Source organism: Lissotriton helveticus (assembly GCF_964261635.1).
Source record: "Lissotriton helveticus chromosome 1_1 unlocalized genomic scaffold, aLisHel1.1 SUPER_1_unloc_6, whole genome shotgun sequence".
Taxonomy (NCBI): Eukaryota; Metazoa; Chordata; class Amphibia; order Caudata; family Salamandridae; genus Lissotriton; species Lissotriton helveticus.
The window spans coordinates 1,900,001-1,917,938 of NW_027611703.1; the positions used below are offsets into that span (position 1 = coordinate 1,900,001).

A 17,938-nucleotide genomic window follows, 5' to 3' on the forward strand; every position below is an offset into this window, starting at 1 on the left:
GCGTAGATCGACACACACACACCCCGGTAGATAGGATTGCAAAGATAGACTGCACAGCGCATATTAAATTAATGTAATAGTTAAATATGTATATAAGCACGACAAACAAGAGCCCTGGTAACAAACTAGGAAGACATACAAGCAAAACCTGCAGACTAAGCTGATTTGCAAGCATAGGTGTAGTCCTCAATTAAAATACATACAAGAGTGCAGGTATAAATGCATTTCATTGCGTACATTCTAAAAAGTAAATTACTTTATAAAGAATAGATTCAAATTTACAACATGTGGTATACTCCGATTTAGCAGCAATTAGGTAAACTAAAGCAGCCCCAGAAGAATTTACAACATCAGTAGCAAGAGGCAGGACAGATGAAGCTGGAATGTGTCCTGTTCTGTGAAGAGCTGATAGAAAGCTTCCTGCTATCACGTAAGGCTCTGAACACATAGGCAACCCTAACGTAAATATGAAGTACAAAATAAACACTGGAAATGATCTCCTTGTGAAAGAGTAAAATGCTGTCACACAAAGTGAAGTTAGCCAGTGGCCTAAAGTAGGCAGGCCCACTGCCCCTTTCTGTATTCTGTAGTGGGTGAAAGCAACATTTGAATGACACAACAACCTACCAATGGATGGAGAGGTTAAAGCCCTTTTAAGTACATATATGCTTGTAATTTTAGTAAAATTAAATATCTTGGTTAACACCAGATCTAAAACGGAAAATGAAGCATGTGTCATTCTGTAGGTGTGCACATTTGTGAAGAAACACCTGCATGCCTGCAGAATAATGCAACAGGAGCCACATCATTGCACCATTTTTGTTCTCCTATTTTATCATGTGCATCAGTGGGAAAGCATAAATATCTTAAAGGTGAGACTTCTTGACTTCACCAAAGTGTGATCATAATAGTTGTGGACCTCATGTTCCTTGTGTAGATCTGTTCAGATCCTCTGATCTCTGGAGTTGTACAGTGTGGAAGATGTTCAGATTACCTGTCAGGGTCCTTTCCCAGGCTCTCTGATAGTATAAAGGACTGCCTTGCAGAAGTTGCTTATTTTTCCCGCCGTTATTCTGATGCTCTGTGTTGCATGGTCCATTCACTGGTAAAGGCTCCATCTTGTATTATTTGTTAGGCTGTGTGATAACAGGAAGCATTCCCTGGATAAGAAGGGCAGCATTTTGTTGCTATGGATTTAACATTGGAGTCTATCGTGGGGAGAGTATCTCACTCACTAAACAAGGAACCTTCTCTGGTGTCTTGGTTGCTACTTTAGTCCACACTCCTCGATAGAAGGAGATTACGGAAGGATCGTATGCTCTTACTCGCCAGACTGCATCTTTACTTTGAAAGTGTAATTTTAGAAGTTCTTTAACACACCGGTCTAAATGGACAAATAAATGTCTTATTGAATGCTAATAGAGTTTGGTGATGGATCGTGCATTTCAGTTTACTCATTGTTTCTTTTTCTCAATCTAACAGGTGAAATGAATGCAGTGATAAATGAACAAGGTGAAGCCATTAAACACTACACATGTAGAAAGTGATGTAAAAACAGTATATCTCAAAATCACTTTCCTTGGAGGCTAATGCCTCGACAAAGTAGTTTTCTACAATAGAAAACCCAAATGGTTCAATGAGGTCTATACTTGGCTCTTGGGCATCAGTTGATAGTTATTGAATACCTAACACACTGACTTACTAAGTCTGGTGAGGTGTTCATTACGAAGCAGGAGCTTACCTGATATCAGAACCCACAGAAGAGAACCCGTATGGATATTTGGAATGTGGCAACACAAGCAGAGAAAGAGCAAGTTCAACATCAGAAACTTCATTCAAGAGAAAAATCATACATTTGGACTGACTGTGGAAAAATGTTCTTTGCAATGGAAGACCTAATGCAGCATCAGAGTGTCCCTGTAGAGGAGAAACCATATCAATGTACAGAATGTGATAAAGTATTCCATAGGAAGAAGAATCTAAGGCAGCATAAAAAAATCCACTCTGGTGAAAAGCGGTACAAATGTACAGAATGTGACAAGGCATTTATCACCAATGGGCACCTAACACAACATCAGAAAGTCCACACTGGGGAGAAACGATATAAATGCAATGAATGTCACAAAGCATTTAAAACCAATAGACAGCTAAAACGACATCAGAAAGTTCACTCTGGGGAGAAGCCATATCCATGTATAATGTGTGACAAAGCATTTATAACAAATGCAGAGCTGAAGCAACATCAGAAAGTCCATAGTGGCGAGAAACCATATAAATGTACTGAATGTAATAAAGCATTCAAATGGAAGTATTATCTAAAGCTACATAGGAAACTCCATACTGGGGAGGATCTGTATGAATGTACAGAATGTAATAAAGTGTTCCAAAGCAAGACAACCCTAAAGCAGCATAAACAAATCCACACTGGGGAGAAACCGTATAAATGCACTGAATGTGATAAGGAATTTATTGCACAGCAAACATTAATACACCACCTGAAAGTTCACACAGGAGAGAGACCATATCAATGTGCTGAATGTGACAAGGCATTTATTACAAATGGAGAGCTGAAGCGACATCAAATAGCCCACAGTGGAGAGAGACCATATCAATGTACAGAATGTAATAAAGTGTTCCAAAGAAAGAAGCATCTAAAACAGCATAAAAAAATCCACACTTGTGAGAAACCCTATAAATGTACTGAATGCGACAAGGCATATATTACCAATGGATACCTAACACAACATCAGAAAGTCCACACAGGAGAGAAACCATATCAATGTGTTGAGTGTGACGAGGCATTTATAACAAATGAAAAGCTGAGGCAACATCAGAAAGTCCACACTGGAGAGAGACCTTTCAACTGCACTGATTGCGAGAAGGCATTTAGTAGAAAGGCACATCTAACAGAGCATCAGAAAGTCCACACCGGGGAGAAACCCTATGAGTGTACAGAATGTGAGAAGGCATTTATTAGAAAGTCACATCTAATGCGACATCAGAAAGTACACACTGGGGAGAAACCATATGAATGCACTGAATGCGACAAGGCATTTATTACCCATGGAAACCTAACAAAACATCTGAAAATCCACACTGGGGAGAAACCGTATAAATGTACGGAATGTGACAAGGGATTTATTGTACAGCAAACATTAATACACCACCTGAAAGTTCACACAGGAGAGAAACCATATGAATGTACTGAATGTGATAAGGCATTTATTACAAGGCATAGTTTAATTGTACATCAGAGAGTCCACACAGGGGAGAAACCATATGAATGTAGAGAATGCAACAAGGCATTTATTACAAAGCAAAGGTTAATAGTACATCAGATAGTCCATACTGGGGAGAAACCATATAAATGTACAGAATGTGGCAAAACATTTATTGCAAAGCAAAATTTCACACACCATCTGAAAGTTCACACTGGGGAGAGACCATTCAACTGAACTGAATGTGAAAAGGCATTTATTAGAAAGTCACAATTAATGCAACATTAGAGTGTCCGCAACTGGGGTCTACGGAATGTGACAAGGGCTCTATTACAAATCAAATGTTAGCCCTGAATCAGAAAGTCCTAACAGGCGAGAAACTGTACAAATGCACAGATTGAGACAAAATATTTATTGAAAAGCAAAAATTAATCATCAATGTGCTGAATGTGACAAGGCATTTATTATAAAGCACAGTTTAATGTAACATCAGAAAGTTTACACAGGAGAGAAACCATATCAATGCACAAAATGTAATAAAATGTTCTGATGGAAGACCAATCTAAAGCAGCATCAACAATCCACCCAGGAGAGAAGGCAAATAAATGTACTGAATGTGACAGTTCATTTATTGGCAGGGCTCAGCTGATACAATAACAGTGTCAACACAGAAGATTAAGTAATGATGGTTAAGTATGTATATCATTGCTCTAAATGTGGCAAGGCATTCTTTACAAAGGCAAAGCTAATGCAACATCAGAAAGTCATTGCTAGTTGGACACCTGTCCTCCAAACAAGAACGACTACATAGCAGACCCCGAAAAATATACTCACCCACTCGCTACGGCGAGTCAGATTTTATCAGTTGCGGCAATTTTTTGGACCTACTGCTTTGTTCTGGCAAGAGAACTTACGCTGGAAAGGTACAAATCTTCTGTTTATTCAGAAAGGGAATGAGTTATAAAGGTGCCTTTAAATCTTGTTTTTATCTTGATATATTTACTGTCTGTTCAAGGACAGAGGTCAAATGTCAGTTTGTCTTTTTACTAATAGCTGCTTATCTTGAAAAATGGTGTTTGCTTTCATTTCTCTTACTACAGTCAGAGTTTTTTGTCAAGGTAGCTGTTGAACAATCATTGTGAAACAAAGGGTTGTAGATGCCTGTTGTTTTTTTCTAACACTATTTAAATAACTTGCAAATGAATAGTACAAATATTCAAAATGTCAGGAATTATCAAATCACATTTTTTAATATTCAGAAGAGTGATGCAAACAGATTTTAATAGAAGCAAAATAAACCAGAACACTTTACTTGGTGATGTGCAAATGACAAATGTTTGCAGAAACTCCATTTCAAAACATTGTTTGAACACTATATAGTTTTATCAGTAAAACTGCATGTCAGTGGGAAATCTTGTGACCATTTCAATGGACATCTGCTCACTAAAAATTACACTGTACTACCACTTCATGCTTTAGTTATGTATTTAATAAAAGTGATAATTTTTCAATATGATTTGAGAAACCTTCCTGCCCTTGCTCTGATGACAATGCTGTTAATGAACAAAGAGGCAAGTCAGGGGTATGCTCTATGCAGCTAGATTTGTATTGTTTATGGAGAAATGTTTAGTCTATTAAAGCATACAAAATAGTTTTTGTACAGTAGACATGTTGAACTAAAATATTTGAAGATGTTCTCATATTTAACAAGGAAGAAAATGGCAGCTCAGTGAATTTAAATATTTGCTTAGGATCATATTTGAAAGTAGTTTATAGGTCAAGAGCATTCCAATTAGATCAAGTAAATTAATCAAGTCATCAGACCTGCAGGTCTGGTAAAACTTTTATGATTTCCTGAGGTTTTTGACAAAGCCATCATTACGAAGGGCCTATAAATTCAAGAATCTGAAAATCCACAGTGGGAAGTAACTGAAGCCATAAATGTGATCTTATGCTGATCAGATAGTCCATATTGGCACAAGAAACTTGTTTTTGCAAACTTTTCTTCATAGGAAGAACCTAATGTGTCAACATGATTCCGGGAGAAACCATATCTGTCTTTAGAATGACAAGACATTCATTACAAAGTAATAGCTAAATGTTGATCGGAAATTATACACTGGGGAAAAGCTATTTGAATATTATAAACATGAAAGAGCATTTCCTACCAAGCGCTCGCTGATGAGACATCAAAAGTTTGCCCATATTTAAGATGTACTCATGGTGAAGTCTTTCAACTGAAACAGTCATTTGCTATGTCAAAAAATCCACATTTGCACACAACATAGGGGAGGAAATACCTGAAAAAATATGGAACAAAGGAACAGAAATAGTGGCAGTCATTGAGGGTGCAGAAGGATTAGTCAAGCATAGGTCCCAGGACAACTTCGACCTTTCCACAGAGCTGACAATGTGCAAACTCCTGAGAGCAGCAAACTTCAACAGAACTCAAACATTACATATAGCAACAGATAGATTTCTTTCCCTGTTCCCAACGTACTGTGGCATAAGGACTATTTTGGCTACCTAATGATAATACCTGGCTCTGCCTTTTTACTCAGTTATGGGAAAGTTGTTCTACAAGGTTCATTTCTGTCCGTAGGTTTATGAAAAAACTGTGTAGTCTGCTTTCCTTCCCTTGGTACAATCACCAAATCTAAAAACGGTAGTCTGGTTCGTGTGGTAGATGTAAAGTGTAGTAAGGGGTTACAACTATTCAATCAGTGTAGGAAATCATTGATCGATTGTTCATCTCCTTTCTAGATCAGCTGAACATCATCTATAAACCAGCGTCAGAGTTTTATATAGTCCACCTAGGAGTGTTGGAAACGGGGTCTCTGGTTGGCAGGGTATGTACCCTAGCCCAAGTAGGGACCACCGGTTCCGTCTGGGTGGGTCTCAAAGTACCCTAGACCACCCTCTGGTAGCTTAGCGCAGAGCAGGTAGGCTTAGCTCAGGAGACACTGTGTAAAGTACTTGTGCAACACCCACCCACCGTAACACAGTAAAACACCACAAATAGACACTGCACCAGGGTATAAAAATATGAAAACCTTTATCTATATTTCAGGCACGATCAACAATAAAAGAAACATTCCACAGGAATCATGAGCTCTGAACTGGTACTATTTTGCTGTCAGTGTCTTTGGGGCACAATCTTGCAGGGGAAATGAGTCTGTTGGTAGTGTTCTTAGCAAGAGGCAATAATCCTGCAAGTTCTGGCAGTTTCTTTTAAGGGACAATGCTCATGCAATTGCCAGTTCAGTCTCCAGTGTGGGTGGAAATTACCCCAGTCTCAGAATCTACAGGGGAAGTGCCACAGGTTGTGAGTGGAGGTTAATGAGGCACTTGAGTTTGGGCACGGCTCTCCCAGCTCGCAGGACCTCCCACCGTCCGAAAGGATGTTGCTGAATTCCGACTGTTAAATCAGCTGAAGCTCTGCCTTGGGGGAGTTCCCGTGCCCAGTTTAATATGGCCCACGCTCTCCTAGATGCACGTTATAACTCAGGGGAACCCTTCCCTCAGGGTACCCCCTTGTACGACGCGTGGTGGTGCAACAAAAGTGAGGCCCTCCCAGAGCCCGGCTCCCAGCCTCATGGTCGGCAGCTCCGTAATTCCCCCCCAGCCGGCCCAGTCACACCCAAGCGGCAGCGCGAGTTCAAGTGCCGGTTACCTGGGGGCTGGTCAGGAACTGCAGTCCACTTCAGTGCACTCCCTTGTCCTGTGTGGGTTCCCTTCTTGGTGGTGCCTCTCGGGGGAATGGAGCAGCCTCAGTGAATCCGGGATCCGCTTCCTAGGAGGATCGGGGCAGCTTTCCGGCTCCAGCGTGGCTCTCCTGGTGACACCTTCAGCTGTTATTGTTAGTCAGTTACATATGCAGTGACTCCTAAAATGCTCCCTACTGCATGCTGCTATTCACATTTGTGTCTCCCGCCTCAAACTGCTCAATATGTTAGTTCTTCATTCCACTTCTCGAAACTGCCAGGAGCTCTACAGTATGTGCCGTTGACACTTAGGCAGCGATAACACGCAGCAGCAGGGCTAGTTCTAGGGTTTTTGGGGCCCCAGACAGATCAGGAACAAGTGAGTGCCCTTTTCATATCTTTTATTAGTGAAACAGGTTATTGCCAACTGTATACATATGACAAAGCAAAAGATGAACAAATAGTGCAAACATTTTAGGCTCAGCAGAGAGTACACTCTAAGTGGCCACTGAAAATACTTGCCCAAGCACTAAGTACTTAAAAGGTCATCAGGCATTTAGGGGCATTTGGGGAATGATTTCGTAATATTACTTATCAGATTATAAAAATAAACGTCGAGTACTTCGGAGCGTGAGCCAGAAAGCAAGGACTGGCAGTGGACTTCCCAAACAATAGGCCTTTGCCTTTGGCCACAAACCAGTTCACACAGTTCTCCCACTCACCTCCATTAGAAACGTTGCAAATCAACATTTTTCAAACGATCATAACCCTTTTGTAAAGTATCTTTATTTGAATCAATCAATCACTCAGCATTTTCAGTGTGCGGCGCTGCCACCCCTAAGGATATATGGGGGCTGGGATGCAAGGCCCCCGTCAAAAAGCCAAGTTTAGAGATTGTATCTAAACTCCACAAGGGAAGGTGTCCTGGGGGAAGGAGGGGCGCTGGGCAGTGGGAGGAGCACAATGGCAGGAAAAGGGCAAGAGACGAGCAGAAAAAAGCAAAACAGAGAGCAAGAAGTAAGCAGAAAAGGCAAACAGAGAGTGAGTAATGAGCAGAAAAGGCAGAAACAGAGGGCAAGAAATGAATAGAAAAGGCAAAAAGAGGACAAGAAACAAGCAGAAAAGACAAAAAGAGGGCAAGAAACAAGCAGAGAAGGCACAAACAGAGGTCAAGAATTGAGCAGAAAAGGCAAAAAGCGAGCAAGAAATGAGAGGAGAAGGCACAAACCGAGGGCAAGAAACGAGCAGTGAAGGCACAAACAGAGGGCAAGAAATGAGCGTAGAAGGCACAAACAGAGGGCAAGAAATGAGAGGAGAAGGCAGAAACCGAGGGAAAGAAATGAGCGGAGAAGGCACAAACAGAGGGCAAGAAATGAGAGGAGAAGGCACAAACCGAGGGCAAGAAATGAGCGGAGAAGGCACAAACCGAGGGCAAGAAACAAGCAGAGAAGGCACAAACAGAGGACAAGAATTGACCAGAAAAGGCAAAAAGTGAGCAAGAAAGGAGCAAAGAAGGCAAAAAAAGGGCAAGAAACGAGCAGAGAAGGCACAAACAGAGGGCAAGAAATGAGCAGAGAAGACACAAACAGAGGGCAAGAAATGAGCTGCTTTGTTTAACTTTATTATTGCACACATGTCTGCCATTTTTAGCCGATAGCATGTTGTATTTTTCTACTTTTATTCTTTCAATTTATCTTGCAAATGTGCTTCAACTAGTGTATGTGCTGTATAGTGGTTGTGTAAGTTGATGAATGCAAGAAGTGATTTATAGATGCACAAGTGCAAGGATGATTGACAGGGTGCATGTGTGATGACTTATTCAGTGCTTAAACCAATCAGTGACCAGGAAGTCCCTTTAAATTAAAAGCAAGGCTTATTGACAGTGCCAATACTTGTTATTTACCTATAAGTGGTAGCGGATCGACTTGCCTTGTTGCACATCTTATCACTCCATTGCGCACACAGGCAATAAAAGAGTGCACACCAACATTCTATTGCTGCACATAAGAAAGGAAAATTAGAGGCAGCATTGGTTACGACTCTTCAGCCAGTGTAGGAAATCATTGATCGATTGTTCATCTCCTTTGCAGATCAGCTGAACATCATCTGTGAACCGGCGTCATAGTTTTATATGGTCCACCCAGGGGCTGTCATGGGCAAAGATATATTCCTGTTCAAAGGCTGTCACATACAGCCTGGCTAGGATCTAAAGCGCTCCCCTTGGATGTCCCATGGGTTTGCAGTTAAATGGTTCCCTGAAACTCAAAAACGTTTTTGGTCAGTGCAATTTCTGCTAGGTTTAATATGAGTGATCTCGGAGTCCAATCCTGGGCATACAGTAAATCCTCAACCACCCTCAATGTTTCCCTTTGAGGGATATTTGTATAGCGTGAATCGATATATAGCCTACCAGGAATTCTTTTGTAGAGTCAAATTCTGTGTCTTTTACGAGATTCAGTACATCCCTTGTGTCCTTCAAATATGCCTCAATGTTTTGTACCAACGGTATAAAGAAGAAATCACAAAATCGTGATAACGGTTCAAGTAATGAACCGATACCGGATACTATTGGTCTCCCTGGTGCAAGTCTGGAGGGTTTATGTACTTCGGGCAATGTATAGAAACCGTGTAATCTTTACAAAAGAAGAGCCCTTCCTGTTCTGAAATCCAGTCATTTTTCACTGCTTCTTCCACTAAGGTAGCTATTTCTATTCTTATTTCAGGAGTTGGGTCCTGGGTCAGGATGCTATAGTTCCCTCTGTTCGATATGAGGCTTAGGCACTCTTTCTCATGACACCGCATTCCGTTTTTGGGTAGACGTGTTGCCTCGCCAAGTGTGCATGTTTGGGCTTTATGTTAAAAATCCTAACAGCAAATGTTGTTTTAGTGCACCAGGCACTTACTCTAGCTATGCCACCATCTACGTCATCCTATTATAGCAGCAAATCTATTTTACGTCTTTTGCTGGTGTTACTGCACAGATAGTGGTTTCAAAATATATAATTCAGGGAATATGTCTCACTCAGCAGGGGGAGGCTGCATGAGCACCATAGGTTGCTCTTCACAAACAGGACATCACCTACCATACAGAGCACAGAAGCTGTTTCACAGCAACACTTAGCGCTACACGAATATATATATATATATATGCAAGAGCAGTAAACGCCATAATTCCCCTGAAAAAAATTATTGTAACTAATGTTTTCTTGAGAAATCCACACGTATTTCATATGTAATTTTTTCACGTATAAAAAAATACGCGAGTGGAACGCGTTTTAGGGTCTAGTAATGCCGTTTCGGGGTTCAGATGATAGGTATAAGTCACGTGTCCTTCTTCTGCGTGGTTTATGTCCTTGGCACTTGTATGTATCATATTGATTATGTAAATCAGAACCATCTAAAACGAATTGCGCATGATGTCACAGATCAGGCTTTCGTAATACTGCGCTTTGCATAGCTCTATGGCACTCTTGGATGTGTATCTTGCCTGTTTCACCAGAAAAAAATGCTATCGAAATAAAACGCTTGTATCGTTCCACCCGGGTACACATTGTTAGCATTCGGAACAATAGCACAGTGGGTAAAGCGCTTGCTGCTGGCCTCTTTGTGTAACCTAACAGTGACAACATCATCTAGTAGCAAAGGGCTGTGAGAATTTAAAGTGTGTACGTTTTTTTTAGACATGCCCAAAGACCTATTTTAATTATATCATAATCTTAAACAAATCTATCAGTTTTGAAACCCAGGAGCAAAGCTGAAACAAGCATTTTCAATGCAATAGGTCTGGCATTTACACAAGTTTGTGCTATTGGCATTGTAAATGACAATGCCTTTTATTTATGTTTTGTTTTTTAAAACATAAATAAAAGGCATTGCCATTACAATGCTAATAGCTTAAACTCTTACAAAAGTGAGACCGATTGCATTGCAAATGCTTTTTGGCCACCCCCAAGTTTTTGGACTGGTTTAGGTGCTTTTTTGATTGTGAGAGTACACTGAGGCCTGCTAACCAGACCTCATTGCCAGTGCCCTGACACCAAAATGTATATGTCGAATTGACTTGTACTGAATTTGCATAAGCTAGCTTACCTATAAGTCTTTAGTATATGGTCCCCACGGCATGTAAGTCAGAGGGTCACTCCAGAGATTGCAGCCCTGGTTGAACCACCCTTCCAGTCTCCCATTATGCCATTGCGGACAGTGGTAGCAGTTTTAAATTACTGGCCCGATTCTACCATTTAAAGCATAGTCAAAGCCAAGTCTCCCCCTCTAATAGGTGTAAGTAACCTTTATAACAGGCCTAACGAGCCCTAAAGCAGGGTGCAGCATATTTCATGGGTGATGAAGGGTATGAACCCAAAACCGGTCCCATGATGCTTGTTTCCGGTCCTTGGGAAGCCATGGCTTGGCAGTTCGGAATGGACTGTTCCCATGAAACACAGGGTCAGACTTATTTGCATATGGCCATGTCTGAACTGGGTTGGTGGAGTGAGCTAAAGAATGATGATGGATTAAGCCCAGATCAGTTGACCGGGGGTGCGTGCTTGCAATGTTTAACAATCCGTCCTTCATACCCTTTGGTTTTGTTTTACATGTTCTCACAGCACAAACGCGAACCTGTCATTTTTACTGTGGAAAGTCTCGGTCACCCAAATGATGAGTGCAGAGTTACACGCTGACCCTCAGCTGTGCTAACTCTGGAACGGTGCGACCAAAGTTGATATTCCAAGGTATCAAACTATCATCACATTGAGCTCGACTTGATTCTCAAGTGGAAATTAATGTAACCAGTTGTTAATGTTAATTAATGTTAATGTTAATTTTTGATTTTATATAGCGCCAAATCACCGACAGGTCTCTTAGCGCTTGCTTTGGGAACCCGTCCTGGCTTTCCCTGCGAGATTACCCCTACTGGGCATCCCCAAGGTGAAGACCAGGCATCCCGCCGCGGGGGGCCGTAGTGGAGATTAAGCAAGCTATTGCCCAGAGCTGCAGAGTGTGAACCCATGATTCGAGTAGGCACCGAGGCGAGAATTATCGAGTCCGTGGACATTTGGGCTCAAGAAGTTGTGGTGTGCAACTTTTACAAAGTTGTCAGTGTTGGGAAGGAGGTGTTATCTCTCTCCTGCAGGAAGCCACACCGGTGTTGGCCCAAAAGGCAAGCTTCAAAGTAGTATCTGCCTTTGAAAGGCTTTGACTTGGGAGAGGGGTTTCTGCATTGTCTGTGTAGACAGACTGGCACTAGAGTCAGAAAAGGAGAAACCAGTTGCTAAACTAGTTTTCCAGGGGCATGTAGCCCCCCTGGTACCCACAGCTCCGTGTTGGGCTTGGGAGCTCTTGATGCCAAGTTGGGAGGGAACCTGGTAGCCCATTGGCTACCAACCGCATCCTACCGTGAAGGCATTTTCTGAAGTTAAATAGGGCACCCTGAATTCCGATTTCAACTGGACTGGAAAAAGGACTGCTCTGCTGCACCAGGTTTTCTGAGAGTAGAGGCTGCACCAACATAGGATGCATCTGGTGGGTAGCAAAGGAGAAGGGACTGGTCCCGCTGTGTCCTGTAAATAGAGAAGTTGTTCCTCAGGCTCAGCTGAAGCAAGAGATTCCAACCATCACCTGGCTGACCTACTGTTCGTAGCACAGGGCTACAAAAGCTGAAGAGGTCTGCTAAGGGCGAGTGGTAGCCCAGACCACTAGATCACCACTCCTGGTTGTCGTAAAGCACCAAGGACCAGGACCTGACTCTCAGTTCTATCCAAGTATGCCGTACCCAGGAGGGTTTCCGTAGTGTAGCTTGGTTGCCATTGGACACAGGAACATACAAACAGTTTACGTTTCGTTCAAGCTTACATGATAGCTTCCAAACATTTACACAAACTTGTAAAAATAACTAACTTTGGTATTCCTCGTAGTTGCTGTACCGACTGGGTACACCGATATCACTTTCAATGAAGGTGATACGGTACCCATAGCATACAAATCACATTTGTATATAAACTCTGAAATGCATTTTGCACCTTCTAAGAACCGCTGTAGTGAGAGAGAGAGAGCACTAGCACAGGGAAAACGCATAATTGTTTTTACCCTGGTACCAACTTTAGAGACTGTTACCAAAGCAAATTTTCAAAAGACCAAAGCATTACACCCAAATGGATACAATGGGCTAATTCTCTCACTGCAACAGATTACAGATTTGATTCTACATTACACACACAAGCATTCCTGCAGTATGATCAAGAATATCCTCTGCCGAATGAAATAATGCCTCTAGATCGAAATAAAACATCAGTTATACTGATGAATCTGCTGAACCTGCAGTAGGGCTAAAACATCAATACTTCGGTGCACGTGCCATAGTAAATGGGTGTAAGCGTGTTACAAACTTCCGTCCTAAAAAAAATACATGCACGCAGTCCCTTAGGGACTGGACAGCGCAGCTGGCAGAACTAAAAGCCCTGATACTGGCACTACAGAGTACAGATCATGCATTACCCACACTTATAGTGTGTGATTCGTATTACTGTGTCCAGTACTCTAATGAATATCTTCGCTATTGGGCCCAAAATGAATTTTGAGATTCCAAGGGTTGCACAATCATGCACAAGTTGCTTTGGGAACAGGTGGCAAAGCTGAAAGAATGCTTGCAAATTCCACCATTCCACCATTTATTCATCAACGTTTTGGTGTTAACTTTGAAGGGAATTCCATGGCTAATGAAGCCGCTAAGGCAACAGTCCACCCTGTTGCCATTGCTGCAATCTCTCGTTCAAGTGCGAGATTAGACAGAAACATCATGGTGGCTGTCAATGCTGTGCGCAGTGACACACCTGCCGAAATGCTTTCCACTCAAGTACTCCTACAAGTGAGATGCACAAAACATTTCAGATGCACTGATTCCAGGAATGGGGGATAGAGTTATACCAAACACTGATCACAGATTGAGACTGATACTAGTTGCACATATGGGTCTGGCTTAAGCACACGGATGGGTTACTGCTACAGTTTCACGACTGAAGCAGCGCTATTGGTGACCAGGTCTAACTAAACAGACCAAGAATTTTGTCCTTAAATGTGACAATTGCCAGCAGATGAAGGGCTCAACAGTATCACGTCCACCTCAGCCACCTCTATTGATGTCAGTCAGGCCTCTGGATTGTGTCTATTTGGACCACTGTGGCCCCCTACTCTCCGATGGGGCTTACAAGTTCAGCTTGGTGCCAGTGGATTCAAGGTCCAGATACCTGTGGGTTTGGCCACAGTGCTGGGCTGACGCTCAAACTGTTATAAAAGATTTGAGAGTCTTCATCTCGACATACGCAATTGGCATACTACATTCCGACCAGGGCACGGCGTTTAACTCTTGGGCTTACAAAGAAGCCATGGGAAGTTTGGGCATAGCCTTACGTTACTCCTCCCCCTACCGTTACAAGGGGAATTCGCTTGTCGAGAGGATGAACTGTGACTTACATAAGTCCTTAACAGCAAGGGTATTAGCCTCGGAATATAGTTGGGTCAATCACCTATATAGGGCCCAGAGGGCACTCAACAACATGTCAAGAAAATCCAGCGGGTGTCGTCCTTCATATGAAATCCTGTTTGGTGTGAGAATGTGGGTACCCGACCTCGATAATGTCAGCGCAGTGGCAGCAAAAACACCATTTGACACCAATGAAATCTTGGCTGTTTTACAGGAACTCAATGAATTCTGGGGCGCACAAAGCAACATCCACGTAAAACATACGGCCACTAGAGAAGTAAAGGTTGTACCGGCAAGAACCGGCTGGGTCCCAAAGATTGGGGACCTGGTCAGGGAATAGTGGAAAACAAAGAATATGGGCCATCTTACATCTGTACCTGTCCTGGCTGTCGAAGGTACTAGATCTGTACTTCTTCCTCCCCTTGCTGGCCATCAAGAGAAAAGGTTTGTCTTCAATTGATCTGATCAAACCACACTGTGTGGCCGATTCTCAGTAGGCTGAGAGTGCTCCTGAGTAGCCGCCACACTCCTATCACTACTGTTAAGGAAGTCCGATTGGAAGCTTTAATACCCACAGAAGATTCCACTCTCCAAAGAGAAACTGTAAACAAGAATGAAGTATTACTTCTTCCTGTTGAAACAAATACAACTGTACAATCAGCGAGTATAGAAGCACAAAATTTCAATCCAACCAATCGACAATGTCTATGTTAACATGCCACAGTTCTCCGAAACCTGCTGGGCTGCCAAAGATGGACCAGACAGTGTATGGCTACTTCATGCATTATGACAAATTATCATCAGATTCAAGTGAAACTGAGATACCTATGGATCAGTTTGGTGACTGACTTTTTCCTACTTCTGAATGGACACTATTCCCCAGGACTGTGAACTTGTTTCTGAAACAATATGCATCATCGTACTGTGAACTTAGGGACCTGTCCCTGGTGAACAACATTACAGCAGTTCCAGAAGAAATAGTATGGGATAGGTTATGGTATTATGTGTATGGTCCAACTGAACTCTTACAAATACCATATTTGTTGAAATTTTCCTTAAATTATATCATCACCTCTAGTACTTTCTCTGATGATTGGGACATTGAAACTGTGCACAATTTGCTTGCAAATTTAGAGCAATCGGCTGCATTTTCTTCTGATGAATTAAACAAAGGTACATCAAATGTTGTGATATGTTCTGCTATCAACATTATGGTCACCACTTTTTACACAAAGCTGGTATCCCATCTGCTGTCTATAATTACACTCAACAGACACACTGCCCAACGCCACTAAAGGGAGTTCAAAAACATGTGCGCAGAAGTTTGCTTATTTTTCTGGTTTTGACACATCAGACCCAGCCTCTTAGTACTATAGGCTTGCACCTATATCTAATAAGAAAGATACACTAACAAATACCAAGCTGATATACTCAGCTTCCTTTATTTTCCAACTTTCTTGTCAGGGCTTCGACTTCTAGGAAGATATCATAAATGCAAAATCTGTCTGGGGACAAAAGGTTGTTACAGATAGGGTGGTCCTAGACGTCAACTTCCACACACAATGTCTGATATTATTTCAAAAAACACTTTCTCAATTCTTATTTACCATGCGAAATCAATCCTGCAATGAAGAATTTTGGAAACAAAAAAGGGGAAAAACACAATAGCCCAAAAAACAAACAGATGTCCAGTATACACACAAAAGATTTGTTCAATCGTTTTAAAAGTAGAGGAGAGAAGACTCTACTGTTTATTCTCAATAAAATTCCTCCTCATGGTACAATACATAAATATGCAGTTATTGTAAAACAAACGGGGTTACCAAGAAAGGGGTAAAGTGCATAGAGTGAGAAGTTCAGTGCTCGTGTGAAGGAGAGAAAGGACCAAGAGGTCAGGGAATGATGAATCACACAATTGTCTTTGAGTCCAAGGCTAAGGTGGTCCTTGGTTTGGTTCAAAAAAGAGAGAGCCTGCCCTCAATAGTTTTTGCAAAGAAAATGTCAATCTTTTTATCTTTGAGGCGGTCAATTCGCTCGGAGCTTCGTATCTTCAGAGGGGGTGAGTGGGTAGGGGCATAGGAGATGCAGGCGCAATGTGGGGGAGATTGTCGACGTTTCGACCCAAGGATACGAAGGGCAGTTTATATCCTCATAGACTTGTCTTCATCAGGACTGGAGAGTGAAGGGAAGGAGCTAAGTTACATTATACTCATGTAACCCCAGCAGTGTGGACGGACACCCTTTAATGGTGTGCCATTATGCGAAAAGATCAATTCGGTTTATGAAAGCCGTCCAAACGTGCTCTCGAGTACCTCGCTGTGTAGGGCGATGGATGATAATTGGTTACTCGGTCAAACAGTATACACGCTGTGTCTCCTCAGTAGCACTGCGCGGCCTATCAATGGGGCTCTGTCGCCAACAGACAGAGCCCCATTGATAGGCCGCGCAGTGCTACTGAGGAGACACAGCGTGTATACTGTTTGACCGACTAACCAATTATCATCCATCGCCCTACACAGCGAGGTACTCGAGAGCACGTTTGGACGGCTTTCATAAACCGAATTGATCTTTTCGCATAATGGCACACCATTAAAGGGTGTCCGTCCACACTGCTGGGGTTACATGAGTATAATGTAACTTAGCTCCTTCCCTTCACTCTCCCGTCCTGATGAAGACCCGTCTATGAGGATATAAACTGCCCTTCGTATCCTTGGGTCGAAACGTCGACAATCTCCCCCACATTGAGCCTGCATCTCCTATGCCCCTGCCCACTCACCCCCTCTGAAGATACGAAGCTCCGAGCGAATTGACCGCCTCAAAGATAAAAAGATTGACATTTTCTTTGCAAAAACTATTGAGGGCAGGCTCTCTCTTTTTTGAACCAAACCAAGGACCACCTTAGCCTTGGACTCAAAGACAATTATGTGAATTATCATTCCCTGACCTCTTGGTCCTTTCTCTCCTTCACACGAGCACTGAACTTCTCACTCTATGCACTTTACCCCTTTCTTGGTAACCCCGTTTGTTTTACAATAACTGCATATTTATGTATTGTACCATGAGGAGGAATTTTATTGAGAATAAACAGTAGAGTCTTCTCTCCTCTACTTTTAAAACGATTGAACAAATCTTTTGTGTGTACACTGGACATCTGTTTGTTTTTTGGGCTATTGTGTTTTTCCCCTTTTTTGTTTCCAAAATTCTTCATTGCAGGATTGATTTCGCATGGTAAATAAGAATTGAGAAAGTGTTTTTTGAAATAATATCAGACATTGTGTGTGGAAGTTGACGTCTAGGACCACCCTATCTGTAACACTCAATACCCAGGTCCTAGGACTTTCTTTGGGTTACCCCATATATAATAATGGGGACAAAAGGTTGGCAGGTTCATGGAACTATGGCCTTATTCAGAGCATGCCTCATACCACATAAGATAGTCTTCCTGAATAAAACAGTGCAGTAGACTTCCTGTCTTAGCCCAAAAGAAGGGTTTCAACACACCTCGCATTCACGCGTACTCACACTTTGAGAACTTGCAG

The 17,938-nt window shown here is 42.2% G+C and overlaps 1 protein-coding gene and 1 pseudogene across 2 annotated transcripts in view; one reads left to right on the plus strand and one right to left on the minus strand.

The window, feature by feature from the left end:
- LOC144806303 (uncharacterized) overlaps positions 1-17,938 on the minus strand; it is a 337,087-nt pseudogene that overhangs the window by 98,156 nt on the left and 220,993 nt on the right. The window lies entirely within an intron of this gene.
- On the plus strand, positions 1,504-4,729 carry LOC144806299 (uncharacterized). The gene has a single exon (XM_078672691.1). It carries the CDS (start codon positions 1,773-1,775, stop codon positions 3,453-3,455), a length of 1,683 nt encoding a protein of 560 aa, XP_078528817.1. The 5' UTR covers positions 1,504-1,772; the 3' UTR covers positions 3,456-4,729.

What these genes read in the sequence shown, in the direction of transcription:
- LOC144806299 (XM_078672691.1), top strand. Translation starts at nt 1,773, where the DNA reads ATGGATATTTGGAATGTGGCAACACAAGCAGAGAAAGAGCAAGTTCAA.